Here is an 18,762-nt window from a genome sequence, read left to right on the forward strand (position 1 = left end):
TTATATATTTTTGTAAGTTATCGTTATTTGAATCGACAGATTAGATGATAGGAAGAAAAACGGTTATAAAAAAGTTTTTTTTAACAGCGAGCCGGAAAGCGTTTACAGATTTTTAAAATGTTGGGGGGGGGGGGGGGGTTGGAGGAGGGTTAAAAAAATCGTTGAGTAGATTGTGGATTTGGTCATTTTGGTCCGAGTTAATACAATTTTTCACTAACTTAATCTGACATTTATTTGTACGCATTTTCTTAATCTGACGACCACAATTTCGAAGATCGATTTTACATTGTAAGCGTAAGATTAAGGAAATGCGTACAAATAATTGCGTACAAATAATGCGTACAAATATCCCTAAATCTACTTAACGATTTGTTGACCCCCCCGCCAACCCCATACCAACGAGTAATTGCGATCCTAGCTAAATAACGGTACATTTTATATGAAATTCCATTTTGGGAGAAAACGTTTTCCACTAACTAGATCTAAACAAATCACCTTGTTTTTGATGTCGATCGCTTCTCCATAATATATTCTAGGTCTATAGGTTTCGCTTTAAAAATAAAAATAAAGTTTATTTTTGTAATGCAAATTTTGAAAAAAAAGGAAGCCCTATCAACCTAGTTTTTTTTGTGTCAATAACATACTAAAAATCATGGATATTGGAAAATATTTAGAAGTGGAAAAACGTTTTCTCATTTTGTATTGACGAGCGTGTGGCTGCGTGGTATACTTTCCTGTTAATCTGACCCGCTCGAGTAACTTCAAAAATCCCCTTACGGGCTCCCCAGCTACTATCTTATTCCACGAAAGTTCAAGGTTCCATAGGAAATGAGAACTCCGCAATCAGCGACATGGTGCACAAAGTCATTTTCCGGCACATTTCACTCTCATATCCGCAGTTGTTAATTACAAATCGCTCTAGCAACATTAATTACTGATGCTGAAGCTATTCACAAATGGCATTTAAATACATATAAATATTAACACAATTTCTGCCCACAGACTTTGTGTGATTGCAATGATGATGATGACAGACAGAAAAAACTAGTTACGCATTGATTTACGTTATATAGGTGACAGATAACGCACAGCCTAGAATCGATTTTTGGACATTCATCCCGTAAGGGGGTAAAATGAGATTGAACTCACAACTTGTACAAGGGCGAAGTGGTCTCTCCACCAATTTGGCAATGTCAAACCGCCACCGTAGGGATTCTATGAGATAAAAATGTCTTCGTTCAACATCTGAACTTAAGGTAGTTTTCAATGAATACTATGTCCAAAGCCGCGTCTCCTGGCGCACAGGCTCGCGCGGCAGCCTCGGATGCGTGGCTAGCAGCGAGCTTGGCCTCGCCTCGCGGTTCAACCCGGAGACACTGAGGCGCGCCTCGCGAGGCAGACCGAGCCATCAGAAATCCTTTTTCCTTCCGTCCAGAAGGCGTTTGAAAAGTAAAAAAAACAAGAAGGAGAAATTAGCGAAACAAATTTTACAAGTGTTTTTTTTTCATTTTTCATTAACTTCGGCGTTTGGATAAGTACATAAAAATGAACGTCATAACGTTGAAGATTATAATGGCGTATGCGCACTCTGTCGCTTATCAAGTCTGCTCAGCTTTGATGGATGGACGGATCTTGATGCGACTGTTACCTGTGTGTGATACCTACCTAGGTACTATACACCGTGGGCCAATTAAACCCGACAGATTTTAACCACGCATTTCTGAGGTCATAAGGAGCAAAAAATGTTATATGAGATTTGGCTAAATTCGCCAAAAAAAATTTTTTTTTTTGCCGAAAAAAAAAAACTTTTTGCGTTTTCTGCACACGACACGTTATTTATTTTTACACCTTGGTGAAAAAAAATCATTGCAACGAATAAGTAAAGGTTTTTTTTTTTACACACGAAAATTGCGAGTTTACTTTAAAACTTTAATATCTGTCAGTGTCATATGTCGAAACCAAGCCAACTATGTGGCAGCGTCACAGCTAAAAAGGCGTTTTTGACTAAGTTATAAAAGAAACAAATTTTCACAGAAATTGTCATTATCTCTAAAACAAGAGCGTTTTCAGAAAACATTGTATGACATTTTAGTCTCTTACCTAATACCTACACCTTTGAAATCTGTCGGGTTTAATTGGCCCACGGTGTATAAATAAACATGATTGTTGTTGTGTGTGGTCGCTCTTAACGGTTCAATACCTCTAAGCAAGTGTAATAAGGTAACTATAGGTATAGGTATAAGTTCAGTTCAGTCATTCCGACCTCCTACGGCGCCTTAATAGCCAGACCGATTGAGATAAATGGGGTGTCAAGCGAAATTGCTCTTACGCCAGACAATATGGCCGAAGCTACTGGATATTTAAGTTTTTTGGGTTTCTGTACCCGAAAGTTGACGAACGGATATAATGAACGAAATCTTATTTGAAGTTGGGGGTTGCAACCAAATTTTGGGGCATCCACTATCTGAGGATGCTTAAACTAATATGGGGAGTAGGCCAATGTAATTAGATTTTTTTAAACTACGTCGGTGGCAAACAAGCATACGGCCCGCCTGATGGTAAGCAGTTTCCGTAGCCTATGTACGCCTGCAACTCCAGAGGAGTTACATGCGCGTTGCCGACCCTAACCCCCTCCCACCCCCTCACCGGCGGAACACAACACTATCAAAGAAGAGTTGATTTTCAGCAAGCTGGAAATCGTTTTAATTCCTTCATTTTGCTCTAAATGCGCTGGTGGCCTAATGGTAATAGTGTGCGACTTGCAATCCGGAGGTCACAGGTTCAAACCCCGGCTCGTACCAATGAGTTTTTCGGTACTTATGTACGAAATATCATTTGATATTTACCAGTCGCTTTTCGGTGAAGGAAAACATCGTGAGGAAACCGGACTAATCCCAATAAGGCCTAGTTTACCATATGGGTTGGGAGGTCAGATGGCAGTCGTTTTCGTAAAAACTTACTATCTAATCTACGCCAATTCTTGGGATTAGTTGCCAAGCGGACCCCAGGCTCCCATGAGCCGGGGTAAAAATGGCGGGACAACGCGAGGAAGAAGATTTTGTCCTAAACACGTGTAGTCCTTTTGGACCCGGGTACGTCCTTAAACTACGTCCAAAAGAGAGGTATGGGCATTGTGAATTTCATCTCGCTTTGTGTGGTAGGGCACAGCCAGTGGATGTCATTCCAGATCTAGAGCAGAGCCCAACTGGGGAAGTACCTCCACCTTACAGAAAACAGCAGCCAAATAACACTAGACCCTACTCATAGTGTTGTGTTCCTGTCGGTGAGTAAGTTTGCCAGAGCTCAACGAGGGGGGGCGGGGTTACGGTCGGCAACGCGCATGTAACTCCTCTGGAGTTGCAGGCGTACATAGGCTACGGAGACTGCTTACCATCAGGCGGGCCGTATGCTTGTTTGCCACCTACGTAGTATAAAAAAAAAAGTCCGAGTTTGCGTATTCCCAGGAGGTGTGCATACATTTTGAGAGCCTAGGAAATACATTTTTCCTTAAACTCCACGCATTTAGGACCAAATGAAGGTATTGAAACGATTTGCAGCTTGCTGGGAATTAATTCCTCAAAATCTTTTTTTTGGATGTAATTTGATCGGCCTATCCTATAGTAAGGTACAGGTTTTTAAACTACTTTTTTAACTTGTTGAAATAAATATACATATAATAATCTCGACAAAAGGGCCATAGAATCATTACTTTAACATTGACTAAATCAAGACATATCAGACAAGTTGACAATGCCAAAAAAAAAATTATAGTAAAACCAGTGGAGCAAAAAAACCCTTTTTCTACTTGTCGACTGTAATGGTTGAATTAAGATTTCGTATAACAAACTATAATTGCATACTTTTCATGTATGGGCTCCCACTCAACTGTAAGATTCATTTCGATACGCTGTAGTCAACTATAAAAGAAAATTGACTAATCACGTGCCGCCGCGCTCCCATAGAAAAGACTAAACGGGCGCGGGGCGAGTGTCGCGCGTTTACATATGTCTACAGAGATACTTACCAATTTTCATTAATTATTTATAGCACAATTGGATTAGGACCAACCTCGAAATCTCTGGAACAGTCATGAAATTTGGTATGTATATAAATTAAAGTCCCCTTTTTCATGCCTACACCATTTGACATTTGGGGACCTCGAGGAATCGCAGCCATCTTGGAAAATGTGTACCATCTAGGAGAAATACGCGTTTTACTCTAAATCTATATTTTTTATGAAAATATAGTGTAAGGCAACATTAAAGCTTATTAAATTCTATACAAAATGCCCTGGATATCTTGGCGGAAAAAATACACCTTGTTATAGAAAATACTTTGCTGAATCTAAGCTGCACAGGAAAAAGTAAGTGTAAACAAGTTGTGAAAGGTAAGAGGAATCTACCTATATGTCATTTAAAAAAATCCGTCCAGTATCCTAAGCTACAAGGTGTACTGAATCATCAGTACTTAAACCCATAACCCTACTTTCTGGTTAAGTCGCAGTCGAGTAAAATGTTAATATTGTGGTAGATCACGTACAAATGTACAGTTAAAAGTGGAATTCATATTCCTCCGAGTTTCCTATTAAGAGAATGTCCCCTGGAAGTGTATAAGCGTTAAGCTTAGATTCAGCAAGTATTTTCTATAACAAGGCGTATTTTTTCCGCCAAGATATCCAGGACTTTTTCGTGTAGAATTTAACAAGCTTTTATGTTGCCTTACACTATATTTTCATAAAGAATGTAGATTTAGAGGAAAACGCGAATTTCTCCTGGATGGTACACATTTTCCAAGATGGCTGCGATTCCTCGAGGTCCCCAAATGTCAAATCATGTGGGCATGAATAATATATATACATACCAAATTTCATGCCTGTTCTAGAGATTTCGAGGTTGGTCTTAATCCGATTGTGCTATTAGGTGTTATAGGAAAAAATAGCATTCTTTTAGATGACTCGTAGAAAAAGTATTGTATACAATAGTGATATAATCAAGCTTTTCAATCTCGTACCTTACTTCTCGATACTCGGCTGAAAAGCTCTCTATTATATCACGATTGTATTAAATACTATAGTTTTCTTGATACTTATCTAGTTTCTCAGTTCTAAAAATAATTCTATCATAGGTTTCAAATTTCAATCTTATCATAGTAACATAATGTTAACAAAGTAGAATATTTGAATAATATATTATTTACAATTACCGATAAAAAGTAACATATTTATATAATATACACGAAACAAAGATACGTAGGTAATTCATAGTCATTGAAAAGTTGTATATTAATTAAATTAATTAAGACTTACGACCTTATAGTAGTTAAATTATTGAGGCTTGTAAAAGTTGAGAGTGACAGCTGACAAGTTATCTCTCTCGTTTGCTGGCTTGAAAAATTACGCGTATTTGCTAATCAAATGTTATTCGGAAAATGAATAACAGGCAAAGAGATAGAAATGTCTTCATTCAACATTTGACTGAACGTAGGTATGGTTTTCATTGAGTATGGTGTCCAAAAAAGTGAAAACCAAGATGTACAAGTTAGCTAAACAAACTGGATAAGTAGGTATTAAAGTAAATTCTTGAATTTATCTTAATTATAACATAATGGAAACGCGTAAAAATATCTGGGATAAGCTTTTCTTTGACACTTGCTTCAAAGACTAGGCAATTATGTTTGTGGCGTATTTTTCAATATGTGATCCTCTTTCTGAAGACTAAAAAAGATTATTTTTTCAGATACCGTAATAGTTATTCACAATATAATAGTAGTTTATGTGACTGCTACATAATAAAAGGCATTAAAATACACGAGTGTTTTAACTATGATATATTCACTAACCCAAATTACAGCCAACGTTGGGCCATCGTTGCTTTCTTGGCGGAACTCGCGGATATGTGGTGGCGTCACCGAAATATTTTTATAGCTCATTTTACACGAAACTTTTGCTAAAGTTACTTTAAAAACAACAAAACATATTCATTTTATACTCGTATTTAAAACTAATTAAAAGATAAACTGTACGTCAAATGGCGGTAAATGAAAACTTTTTTCACGCATGTCACGCATTCGCAGTTTTTTTTAATTCAGAGACAAACTAGAGTCGGGGGTCTATTTCCGTATCGTTCGATACAAACTAACATGCGAGATACGTTAAAATAGTATGCAATTGCCATTTCATTTCGAACAAAAGCGTCGCACACGAAGCGTCGCAGTGGTGGCGTAGCGTATGGGATTTCATTTCTGTCGTCATTACGACAGGCGTACAGCGTACATTTGGACAAAGACTTACGGCCCGATTCGAAGAATGAAATACGATAACGATAAGTTCTGGTTTAGATAAGTTCTCATTTAGATATCGTTTGTATTTCGTATAATTGACAGAGGGCACTCAATGTCACTTTGACTATATAAATATCGTAGATAGATCTTTTTGGGATCACAGCGGAATTGAAATAAACGTCAATTTTGTCGTTTAGCTATCGATCTTTTAAAGATTTTTCCAAGATCTTACACGTGTTTTAATCATTCCTCGAATAGGGCCGCTAGATTAGCTATAGTTAAAATAGTTTAACCTTCATACTGCCCGAGTTAAGTAGTTTAGTTTTATATTAAACTTTCTAAAACCCAAAATGTATATCTACAAAAACAAAAACATTTTTTGCGCAAAAAAAAATTTCGCGATGTTTGATGATTTTTTTTGGGTGTCGTACACAGTGACGTGCTTTATTTCCGGCTCAAAGATAGCGATGCGTGTTCATAATGATATTACTTTAGTTTTCATCTCAATTTAATGGACATATGAATGTAGATACAGTTCTTTCATTACGTGTTAATTTGTTAAAAAAAGTTTAAAAAATGTAAAATGTGAAGTTTCTTGTACGGTGTGAAGTGGAATTGTGCGCGTTTATATAAGTAATAGTTTCTTTTTTCGAAAAAGCAAAACGTTATCATCATGACCATGAGTGAAAAGGATGAGGTAAACTTTCATACTTATAAAATAAATAAATAATTTATTTATATATTTTTCATACTTATTCTTATTGCGACCGGTCTGGCCTAGTGGGTAGTGAACCTGCCTATGAAGCCGATGGTACTGGGTACGAATACAGGTAAGGGAATTTATTTGTGTGATGAGCACAGATATTTGTTCCTGAGTCATGGTTGTTTTTATATATTATATACCGTTGTTTGAGTACCCACAACACAAGCCCTCTTGGGCTTACCATGCGACTTAGTTAATTCGTGTAAAAATGTGCTATACTAATTATTTATTTTACTATATTTAACCCCCGACGTAAAAAGAGGGGTGTCGTAGGTTTGACACCAATGTCTCTCTGTCTGTCTGTGGCATCGTAGCTCTCAAACGGATGGACCGATTTCGATGCGGTTTTTTTTACGTAAAAGCGAGTTTTCTTACGATGGCTCTTAGCTATTTTTGATAAAAATTGATTCAGCGCAGCGGTTTGAAGAGTATCCGCTCTTTCACAAAATGATACAAGGCATTTTTGGCATAAAATGGTCTTTGTTAGCAAATAGCGTAAGTTTTTTTTTTTTTTTATATATTTATTCCTGGTATTTAAAAATAGGTAACTCGATTGGTGTTCGGTAGCTCAGTCAGTAATAGTGACATGGCCGGTTCTTAGAAAATCGCGAGTCGAAATCTCGCTCGCGGTGAATATTTACATTTTTAATTTCATTAAAAATAATTAAGTTCAAAGAAGAAGAAGAAGTGGTGGTGGCCGAGTGGATATGACGTCCGACTTTCAATCCGGAGGTCGCGGGTTCAAACCCAGGCTCGTACCAATGAGTTTTTCGGAATTTATGTACGAAATATCATTTAATATTTACCACTAGCTTTTCGGTGAAGGAAAACATCGTGAGGAAATCTGCATACATCTGCGAAGAAATTCAAAGGTGTATGTGAAGTCCCCAATCTGCATTGGGCTAGCGTGGGGACTATAGCCCGAGCCCTCTTGCACATGAGAGGAGGCCTGTGCCCAGCAGTGGGACGTATATAGGCTGAATTATTATTATCAAAGAAGTTAATGCAAACACTGACACTTACGTTTATAAGTAAAATAGCGTATATATCAGTGATTCCTAACATTTTAAATATTGTTTCCTAGAGCGTTGCGAGGGTCAGCCTCCGAGTGAAAATAAATTCACCACGCACCAACGCGAAGAAAATACTATGAAATAACAAAAAAATCAAACCAAATCAATCCCAAAATAAATTGTTAAAAAAAATTATCATTCAAAATCATTATTTATAAGTCAATTCTACCTGCTAACATAAGATAACATAGTGTTGTGTTCCTGCCGGTGAGTAAGGTTGCCAGAGCTCAACGAGGGGGGTGGGGTTAGGGTCGGCAACGCGCATGTAACTCCTCTGGAGTTGCAGGTGTACATAGGCTACGGAGACTGCTTACCATCAGGCAGGCCGTATGCTTGTTTGCCACCGACGTAGTATAAAAAAAAAAAAGGAAAGAACTCAAAATTTGCATTTGCTTACTTTTAAACACATGTGTATAAAATGCAACTTTGTCATTAGTTTTTGAACAATCGAGAGGCCCTTTACCAGTTGGTGTGGTGAAAAATAGCTTTTTTCCCCAGGGTCGGAACCCTCTGCGTATCATACGTAATTACGTATACGCAGCATATTTGTGGAGGCCGCGAGTATTCGCAAACGCTTCATAATGCGTAGTCTAAGGATCCATAATTCCAGTAGTTGTTATAAATAACGTTCTTTTTGTTTTCTTCTAACAGCATCATACTGAACATACCATAAATAGACCCTAATACGATGCACTAAGGTTCACGAATTGTCAGTTATTTCTGTACACGATAGAACATGTCGTAAAGAAGCCCATTTATTGTTGATTACGCTTCAGAATCATGATCTCACCCATCTTAAGCTGTAAACAGAGCGAAGCTCAAAGCGATCGTTTGTTGAGTCATCTTGGGAATTACTTAATTCATTCTTGACGCCAGTCTGGCCTAGTGCGTAATGACACTAATGACCCTGCCTATGAAGCCGATATTCCCGGGGTCAAATCCTGGTAAGGGCATTTATTTGTGTGATGAGCACGGATATTTGTTCCTGAGTACATGGGTGTTTTCTATCCATTTAGGTATTTATATATATTGTTGTCTGAGTACCCACAACTCAAGCCTTATTGAGCTTACTGTGGGATTTAGTCAATATGTGTAAGAATGTCCTATAATATTTATTTTATTTAATTGTTTCTCACTGTACGTACTGTAAGTACAGTCAACCAATTTGAATCCTAGGCCACTCTAGAACCCTGTCGCTTTAACTACTAGATACTTGACACGCATCACTCAATAAGCACTGTCGTAGAAGTCATTATGGCATGGTTCTATAGTGGCCTAGGAATCAAATTCGTTAACTGTACATGTCACTGATGTGTCATACACGTATTTAGATTCTAATTTGTCTTCTAGTTAAAGTTAATAACATTGGCAAAACAAAAAAGCTCACCAATTTGATACAACACAAATTAAGTCGAGAGCGCGGATATTTTCTCAAACAGAAAATAGCTTTTCGAGAACAGAAGTTATCGATTCATTTTTGCGTGTGCATGATCTTAAATCTTGTATCTCCCTGTGAATGTTATGTATAACTTTTAATTTAAGATATGTTTTCGAAAGAATGTTTATTCCCTACTGTACTTTTTAGGGTTCCGTACCAAAAAGGCACAAAAGGAACCCTTATGGTGCGACTCTCTCCGTCCGTCCGTCTGTCTGTCACATTGGTAAATATCTCGAAAACTAATTAAGCTGTTGATTTGAAATTTGGAATAGTCTTAAACAACGCTATAACCCAGACACATTGAAATAGTTTTTTTATTATTATTAACTAAGTATGGTATGTTTTTTTTTTTATGGTAAATGCCCAATATGAAGAGAGGGCAAAATTCCAAAGTTATTTAGTACCTACGTAGTTAACTAGTAATTACCTACTAAGGCCAAGTTGGATATCATTTGAAAGAGCTCAAATTGAAGATTACAAAACATTTTGTTTTCATTGTGAAAATGTATGAAGAAAATGCTAAACAATGCAACCAAATCGTGTTTGGTATTTTTGGAACTGTCTCGATGAGAATTAGAGACCTGTGGTAAGAAAAGTACCTACAATCAACGATAAAAGCCTGTAGTTAAAAATGAAATTTTTGTTTAAAACTTATTACATTGTGAATAACAAAGTTGTTAAGTATTTCATTAGAATACCAAACAGGTAAACTTTATTATTACCTAATTCATTAAAATACTAAAGACAAATTAACGGGCAACTGTTTATTTTCCATAAATATTAATACCATGATAGATAAAATATCCCTTTGGCACTAAAAACCCGCATTTATGAAGTGCCTCTTTGTACCTACACACAATTAATAATTGACCCTATTCTGGGAGTCCATGAGTCGCCATATCGTGTTACAACGAAACACATTAAACATACGCTATGTCATGGCAAATGGGGATATCATGTCCCACTCTGCCCTAAAACGTTGTGTGTTTTGTAAATATTTTGCCGATTTTGTTGTGCGTAGTAGCGAAAATCAATCTGTTTACAGAGAACAGATATGACTGATATAATATAACTACCCTCAAAGTGAGAAGTTTGCCTTTGTACTCAGGTTTTCCTTGTAAGCAATAGTAGTAGTAAAACAATTTATAAGTATTGTACAAAAATGAAAACAAAACAATCGTTATTAGTGCTAAAGCGAACTTATCTCTTTAAGGGATCTCGTCCAGTTAATTTTTGAGCAATTGAGGGAGAATTGGAGACGGTAGACGTCCGTAACAGTTATGAATGATTCACGGTTAGTTTCACTACACTTAAATCGACCGGGATATAAACCGTGATTACCTTTTATATTGATTTTATTGAGCTCCCGATATTTCGAATCAAATACGCGTAGTGACACTGTGAGTGTGGTGTGCCTAAATAGACTAACAAGTGTGGACGCGACCAGTGGTAACGTTGAAAGCGAACGCAGCCGACGCGCACGAATGAGGGTAGACCGAGCGCGGTCTACACAACTTTGACACCCGCTATCTCCAGTTACCCGTGAACAAGATGCATGTAACTGCGTCGAAATATCGGGAGCTCTATAAAAACAATATAAAAGTTAATCACGGTTTATATCCCGGTCGATTTAAGGGTAGACATCCGTACTTTACTCCCGTACTTATCCGTACTTTTTGCCCGTAAGTTACCTTTCTTGTGTGTTTTTGTACAAAAAAAAGTTTACTACTCTTTTTTGTACTTATAATCACTGATCAATTTCATTCATAATGTGTTCATTCGATTTTGTAGCTGGCTGTACTTTGGTATGTATCAAGTTTCGATGAAATCCTCATTTAAGTCCGCCTTTGACATGGACACGACCAACAGTATGCTGACAGACATATTTATGGACATATTTCAAGACAAGACTTTAATGAATCACTGGGTAGACGAAGAATTTATTCATATTTCGTACCGACATCTGACCGAGGCAAATTTATTTCGGACTCAGCGACCGTATTAAACACACCTGACTTGAAAGAATATTAGTAATAACAAAGACCTATATTTTGTTAGTTGCTCCGCCTTATGTGTCTTTAGGAGGTTTATGTACTTGAAACTTATTGACACAGTATAATGAAGAATTAGGAAGCGCTGGTGGCCTAGCGGTAAGAGCGTGCGACTTGCAATCCAGAGGTCGCGGGTTCAAACCCCGGCTCGTACCAATGAGTTTTTCAGAACTTATGTACGAAATATCATTTGATATTTACCAGCCGCTTTTCGATGAAGGAAAACATCGTGAGGAAACCGGACTAATCCCAACAAGGCCTACTTTACTCTCTGGGTTGGAAGGGCAGATGGCAGTCGCTTTCGTAAAAATTAGTGCCTACGCCAAATCTTGGGATTAGTTGTCAAGCGGACCCCAGGCTCCCATGAGCCGTGGCAAAATGCCGGGACAACGCGAGGAAGAAGAAGAGAATGAAGAATTAGGAGTCCTCTAGAATCATTGCAGTAACCTATTTTCGAATATTTTAATTTCACATCGCTCAGAACTTAAATATCCTTACATGTATATTTGCTTGCGTAACGACTCCACCCGTCCCTTAGAATTCAATGTCATGGCTAATCGTCATTCATTTAGACACATCGCCACTTGTTTTTGCCCGCGGAATAATCATTTAATTTTGTTTGAAATATTATTCGTTCTTACATGTCGGATATCCGATAGATCTCCCCGAAGTCCTACTCAACATCAAAGGTTTGATAGGCTGACAAGACTAGCCTATCAACGCAAAATAGGTGTCAGTCATCGAGTTGAAAATCTGCTCGTATTAATACAAAATAATTAATTGACTACTCGTTGTATAGCAGGCAGCCATTTAGCCTTTTATTTCTGAGGGTTTACGCGCACTTTAGAAGGCACTTTTGCTAGTATGCGTATATAACCCGCTAACCCAACCATGCTTTGTCCACAGATGGCACGCTACAAGAAGACGGGGTTCATGGACGATGACGCCGGCAGCGTCAGCTCCATCCAGCTGAACGAGGGCGTCCGTTCAGGCGGCACCCATATCCGGTATCATATGGTAAGAAAGAAAGAAAGATGAAATAAAGTCGTTTAATCCGTATGGCAAGCATACATCGGACAAGAAGATGAAAAAAAAGAGTAACAATACAAAAACGACACAAAATTATAAACATACACACAACCAGAAAAATGTACATTGGGTCCAGCAATGGTTAGCATCGATCGTTGTTTTCCTTTTTGACATTCATAGGCGCATTGTAATGTGCCTAAATTGAAGAATAACGATCTTTATCTTTGTTGCTGACAGACTTGCCTCTTCTAGGATTACGCTTTCCGGATAATAGCTGTCTTGCATTTGTCAAGACAGGGTTCCGATTAGGGTTGCCATACGTTAGGATTTCCTCTGACTTGTCAGGATTTTTCGTCCTATGTCTGGATACTCAGGATTGCGGGGGACTTAGCGAATGTCAGGAGATTTTTAGAAACCTCAATTAATCACTAGGAGCTAGCTAAAAGTTCGGAGTTGACCAGAAGAACGAGAAGGTACACTGTGTGGTGTGTGGTAGGAAGGTAGGCTGTAGTTACAGCATATGGCGGTGAGTTAAGGGGCTAGTGGCTATGTAAAGGGTTGCCAACTAAAGGTTTTGGAATAAAGGATTTAAGCGCTTTTAGACTGGAAATGTCAGGATTTTTAGAGTGATGTCAGAGATGAGGCACATTAGTGATTAATACTGGTGGTTCTTCTGCTTCAAGACGGGCAGTAAACTACTTTAAAATATTCCTTTATTGAGCTTCAATCTGACCATTTTCAACACCCTTTATCCTGTATTCAGTTGAGAGGCGTATTCAGTAGACAGTACCTACTCTCTCCAAGCGGGTGTTGTCCTTGGGAACGGTAGTCCGATGCGAGTAGGTTAGGAGTATATATATTGCAGCCGACATTCAGAACATATAGGAGTGGCTGTACTGACACCATCTGTTGAACTCTTGTGGCACGAAACGTTGACAGACAGAGGAGACGCCACAATCCTTTCTACTACCTGATACTCGTGGATATTATGTGATGAAGCCAGGTTATTGTGTCATGTGTTCCACTGTTGCGTTACTTGCGTCATAAATATTACGTCGATTTTGGTGAGTTAGATGCGAATCGATTTGTTTTTATGTACGGGTGGCTTAGGCTACACATTCAACTGGAGGTTTTATTACGAAAGCTTAAGTACCATCATTATGGCGTGGCGTCATAGCTGATGCCAAGAGAACCGTCGGAAGGCCTATAATATGTTACGGCATAAGGCCTGCACCAGGCGAGACATGCACGCCTTAAACATCCCTGTTCATAAATGGGAGGAGCTTGCCGAGGACAGAGATAACTGGCGCAAACTGGTGTTCGACGGACGTAAAATCCATGATGAGGCGTGGTTTAAGGCACTCGCAAGTAAGCGAGCCAAGCGTCATCAGCGCGACTTTTGTTCGCCACGGACACACTACACCTGCCTGGCTTGTGGTCGTGTTTGCCACTCCCGTTTTGCCCTACACAGCCATGAAAAACGCTGCAGCTCTACCTGACAGTGTTTAAATAGTCTGTAATAGACTCAAAGGTCAATGATAATGATGATGAGTACCACCACATACTTATAGTCCAAAATCTCCCAACTATGTAATGGTCTAAAGTCCAAAACGAACTTAAATATTTTTGTTTAGGGCTGTGCTCTGAAAATTGTTTGACATGATGCCAACGGCCACTTTCTATCAGCGCACCGCTCGCCGTCGGCAGGGTGTTTATCCTCATACCCTAGAGCCTAAATGGTCGCGCACTGTGCGGTTTAAGAGGAATTTCCTCCCGCGGACGCTCCGGTTGTGGAATGAGCTCCCTGCCGAGGTTTTCCCGAGGGTATACTATATGTATATGGGTATGGGGTTCTTCAAAAAAGGAGTGTACAGGTTTTTAAAGGGTCGGCAACGCGCATGTAACACCTCTGGAGTTGCAGGCGTCCATAGGCTACGGTGACTGCTTATCATCTGGCGGGCCGTATGCTTGTTTGCCACCGACGTGGTATAAAAAAAAAACTAGACTAACTAGTGATGGAATGCCGCAGTTCTAAGGCAAAATATTTTCATTAATGGATGAATAAACACAGACATAACCGTAAGTAATATTGGTCTTGGTAATTACGCATTGAACTTTTGTAGTATTGGGCCATTGTAAGGTGGTTTTATGGTACCCAGTAAATTATAAAAACGTTTAGCTTGTAAGTGTAGGAGTAGTAGCGGATAGCGTGACTAGCATCGGTTAGTTACACCCTTGGCAGAGATAGCAATCGCAAAAATTGGCGAATTGCCTAAACCCTAGATTACCTGATTTATTGCTGAGAAAAGTTCGTGCAAAATTGAGTCATATAGAAGCAAATTCAGCAATATCCAGTTTTTAACCGTGGCTAGATAATAGAATTTGCTTTATTGCACACCTCAGTAGAAAATACAGCTAAAATCATACAATATATGTACAGAATAAAGAGCCTTTGATAAAATCTTTTGTTTTAGGTCAGTAGCAAAAGCAAATCGACATGGCAAATCGTCTATTTAACAGATTGTTTGCAGCCAACTTATTAACTAGCTGTTTGTAACATCATGCACATTGTCAATCCTTCAAAAACATGTTCACTCCTTTTTAGGGCTTATGATATAACCTCATACTGGTGTTCTCTCAACAAAAACTTAGCAGCCTAGTTTAGTAGTTAAACCATCCAGCGCTAATCACGACACATTGTCGTTTCGCCTCTACGAAGCATTTTCGCTACACACCAGGAAACCGGTTGTCGGATACGGCCGCGTCAAAGCGCTGCGATGTACCTAATAAGAACTGAAAATAAGTGGTGAAACACACATTTTGATGAAACTTGACTTTAAAGCAATGTAGGGCACCGTTATATGACTTTTAATTATTGAAAGAGCAAATAGCGCCTGGACATTGTTGACAAGCAATGTTGTGAAACGCATTCATGTGGCTAACGGGTGTATTGTAGGGGCTTCAATTAATTAAAGTATATGTATAGTTTAGTATGTATAAGTACATGGCCTACATGGGTGTGTAAAGCTTAATATAATTATTAAAAAACTATCATACATTTATGATAATGCTATTTGATATATCATTATGTGTTATAATGTAATGTTTATTATACGTTTATTTTGTTCTATTTTGATTTCATCTAAACTGTTATTGATATAATGCCGATTATAATATAAGTTTTAAGTAGTATATAGATTTTGTCACATTATATTCTGAATACGTAATAATTTGTACATTTTTTTTACAAATATATATTAATATATATTGTATAACATCTTTCATACTTTTCCGTTATGTGTTTTTTGCTGTTTTACTTTTTAGGGTTCCGTAGCCAAATGGCATAAAACGGAACCCTTATAGTTTCGCCATGTCCGTCTGTCTGTCTGTCTGTCCGAGGCTTTGCTCCGTGGTCGTTAGTGCTAGAAAGCTGAAATTTGGCATGGATATATAAATCAATAAAACCGACAAAGTCGTACAATATAATCTAAAAATTTTTTTTTTTAGGGTATTTCCCCTACACGTAAAGTGGGGGTGAAATTTTTTTTTCGCTTCAACCCTAGAGTGTGGGGTATCGTTGGAAAGGTCTTTCAAAACTAATAGGGGTTTTCATGAAACATTTTTTGATAAAGTGAATATATTCGGAGATAATCACTCCGAAAGAAATAAAAAATGTGTCCCCCCCCTCTAACTTTTGAACCATAGGTCTAAAAAATATGAAAAAAATCGTGAAAGTAGAGCTTAAGAAAGATATTAAATGAAAACTATAGCGGACATGATCAGTTTATCTGTTTTTGAGTTATCGCAAAAAGTTTTCCCTTCATAGTAAAAAGACTTATTTTAATTAGGTACTGATTATGCAAATTTGCCTATTTGTTTAACTCAGGTGAAAGGTACCGTTTCATCCCTTGGTTAACAATTTACTATACTTTAAGGTCCAGTTTAGCTTATTGTGACGGAAGAGTAACTACGGAACCCTACACTGAGCGTGGCCCGACATGCTCTTGGCCGGTTATTGCTAACTGTTTTATTCTAGGGAGGTAGCAATTCTAACCTATCCTAACCTACTTTTTTCAAGGTTTTTGACTCTGCGGAGGCCTTACCTAAACATCTTTTGCTCCGTAATCGCAGTTCTAACCTAACCTAAAGCATTTATGCCACGCAAATAATTATGTGATGTCACTTGTTAGAACAAATAATATGCTATAGAGTATTTAATGATTATGGCAATGTATATTTGATGAAGTGCAAATACACCTTATGACCATTGTACCAAGAATAACATTATTTATGGGCAGCTTCATGGTAGCGGCATTGATGCTGACTGTACCTAACTTACCCTAAAGGCTTTGAGAAGAAAAAGTAAGCCCGGACCTAAAAAATCGGCTAAAAAATTGCTTAATTTTGTTTTTCTGCCAAGACAACGCTACTACTTTTTTTATCTATGGGAACTAGACTGAACGACCTAGATTTTCCTTTATATGAACCGTTCAGTGCCTATTCGCACACAAGAAATGTGGCAGTTTGCCAAAAAGTAATAGTAATATTGAACAAACGTCAAGTAGGCATACTAAACTGCTTGTGTAGATAAAATAAATAAACCTAAGGCCTTCGGAAAATCTTTTATTAGAAACTTTTATGTTGTGTTACGATAGGAACATGGTTATTGTTATGTCAACTTCTGTAGATAAACTAGCTCCCGTCCAAAGTACTGTATTTTATTTACATATATTCCTTCATAAATCATTTTTTTTTCAATATATATTGGAATGTACAACTCTTTCAAATGATACCCCACTTGTCCTAGCCACTAGACTTTAAAATTATGCCCCCTCTTCATATCAGGCATTCTCCGCAGTTAATAAAAAAAAAAAAAAAAAAAATATTATAGGACATTATTACACAGATTGACTAAGTCCCACAGTAAGCTCAATAAGGTTTGTGTTGAGGGTAGATAGATAGATAGATAGAATACTCTTTATTGGCACACCTCAGTAAAAATATACAAGAAAAATAAACCATTGATTAAATTTAGAGCCAGACAACACTCTTATCGCTAAAAAGCGATCTCTTCCAGGGTACTTGGACAATTAACGATAAATATAATATAAATACTGTGATAACACAATTTAGCAATAACGATAATAAAATGTGAATAAAAGTACAATAGAAACTTAAACTAATTAAAAACTAAAAATCTATATCTAAAGAGGGCCCCTGGGGCATAGTGCCAAAGATACTGGCAGCATTTCCTCGCTGAATCGCAACACTTATTCGTTGAGCGAGGAAGCTGCCAGCTCTTTTGTCCTCTTTTTCAGCTCTCTTATAAATACTTAAATACATAGAAAACACCCATCGCTCAGGAACAAATATCCATGCTCATCACACGAATAAATGTCCTTACCAGGATTTGAACCCGGTGTGGAACCGATCACAGCGATCGGTTCCATTTAGGTTAGGCTAGGGTAAGGAGAAATTTACAGAAAGATCATCTGAAAAGTTTGATATATTTAATTAAATAATCTTAGATACATACCTTACAAACTAGCATAAATAAGTATAAGTACAATAATAAAAATCTTAAAAGCCAAATAAAAATAATTTTCTGTGGCGTCGCCTGTTCTCACGGAACCGCCGAATCGTCGAAATAGCCAACAGTGCCACCACGTTCTTCGGCCAGAAATCCGCCTTCGCGATGGTTCCAACCAGCGGCCTCGGCACGCGCACCACAAGCGAGCTGTTTTCTTAGAGGGCTGGTAGCCTAGTGGCAAAAGCTTGAAACTTTCAATCCGGCGGTTGAAGGTTCAAAACCGCTGCAAACTTTGTAGGTACCTACGATATATCATTTGATATTTACCAGTCGCTTTTCAGGCAAGGAAAACATCATGAGGAAACCGTACTAATCCTATAAGGCCTAGTTCCTCTTCTGAGTTGGAAGGTCAGATGGCTGTCGCTTACATAAAAATTAGCGTCTACGCCAATTCTTGCGATTAGTTGCCATTTCCAATAAGCAGATCCCATGGCCCATCGCAAAAAGCGCAAGGAAGATCATGATCAGTTTGAAAAGATAAAGATAGTTTATTATTCAAGTAGGCATAATACAATGCACTTATGAACGTCAAATAAAGC

At 38.0% G+C, this 18,762-nt stretch overlaps 1 protein-coding gene across 1 annotated transcript in view; it reads left to right on the forward strand.

Moving 5' to 3' along the window:
• The window catches only part of LOC133530663 (endothelin-converting enzyme homolog), an 85,412-nt gene that overhangs the window by 13,945 nt on the left and 52,705 nt on the right, over window positions 1–18,762 (forward strand). The window contains exon 2 of the mRNA XM_061868675.1: window positions 12,511–12,621. Within this exon, the coding sequence (XP_061724659.1) occupies window positions 12,511–12,621 (111 nt within the window). The remainder of the gene's footprint in view (window positions 1–12,510; window positions 12,622–18,762) is intronic.

Source organism: Cydia pomonella, chromosome 23, assembly GCF_033807575.1.
Source record: "Cydia pomonella isolate Wapato2018A chromosome 23, ilCydPomo1, whole genome shotgun sequence".
Classification (NCBI taxonomy): Eukaryota; Metazoa; Arthropoda; class Insecta; order Lepidoptera; family Tortricidae; genus Cydia; species Cydia pomonella.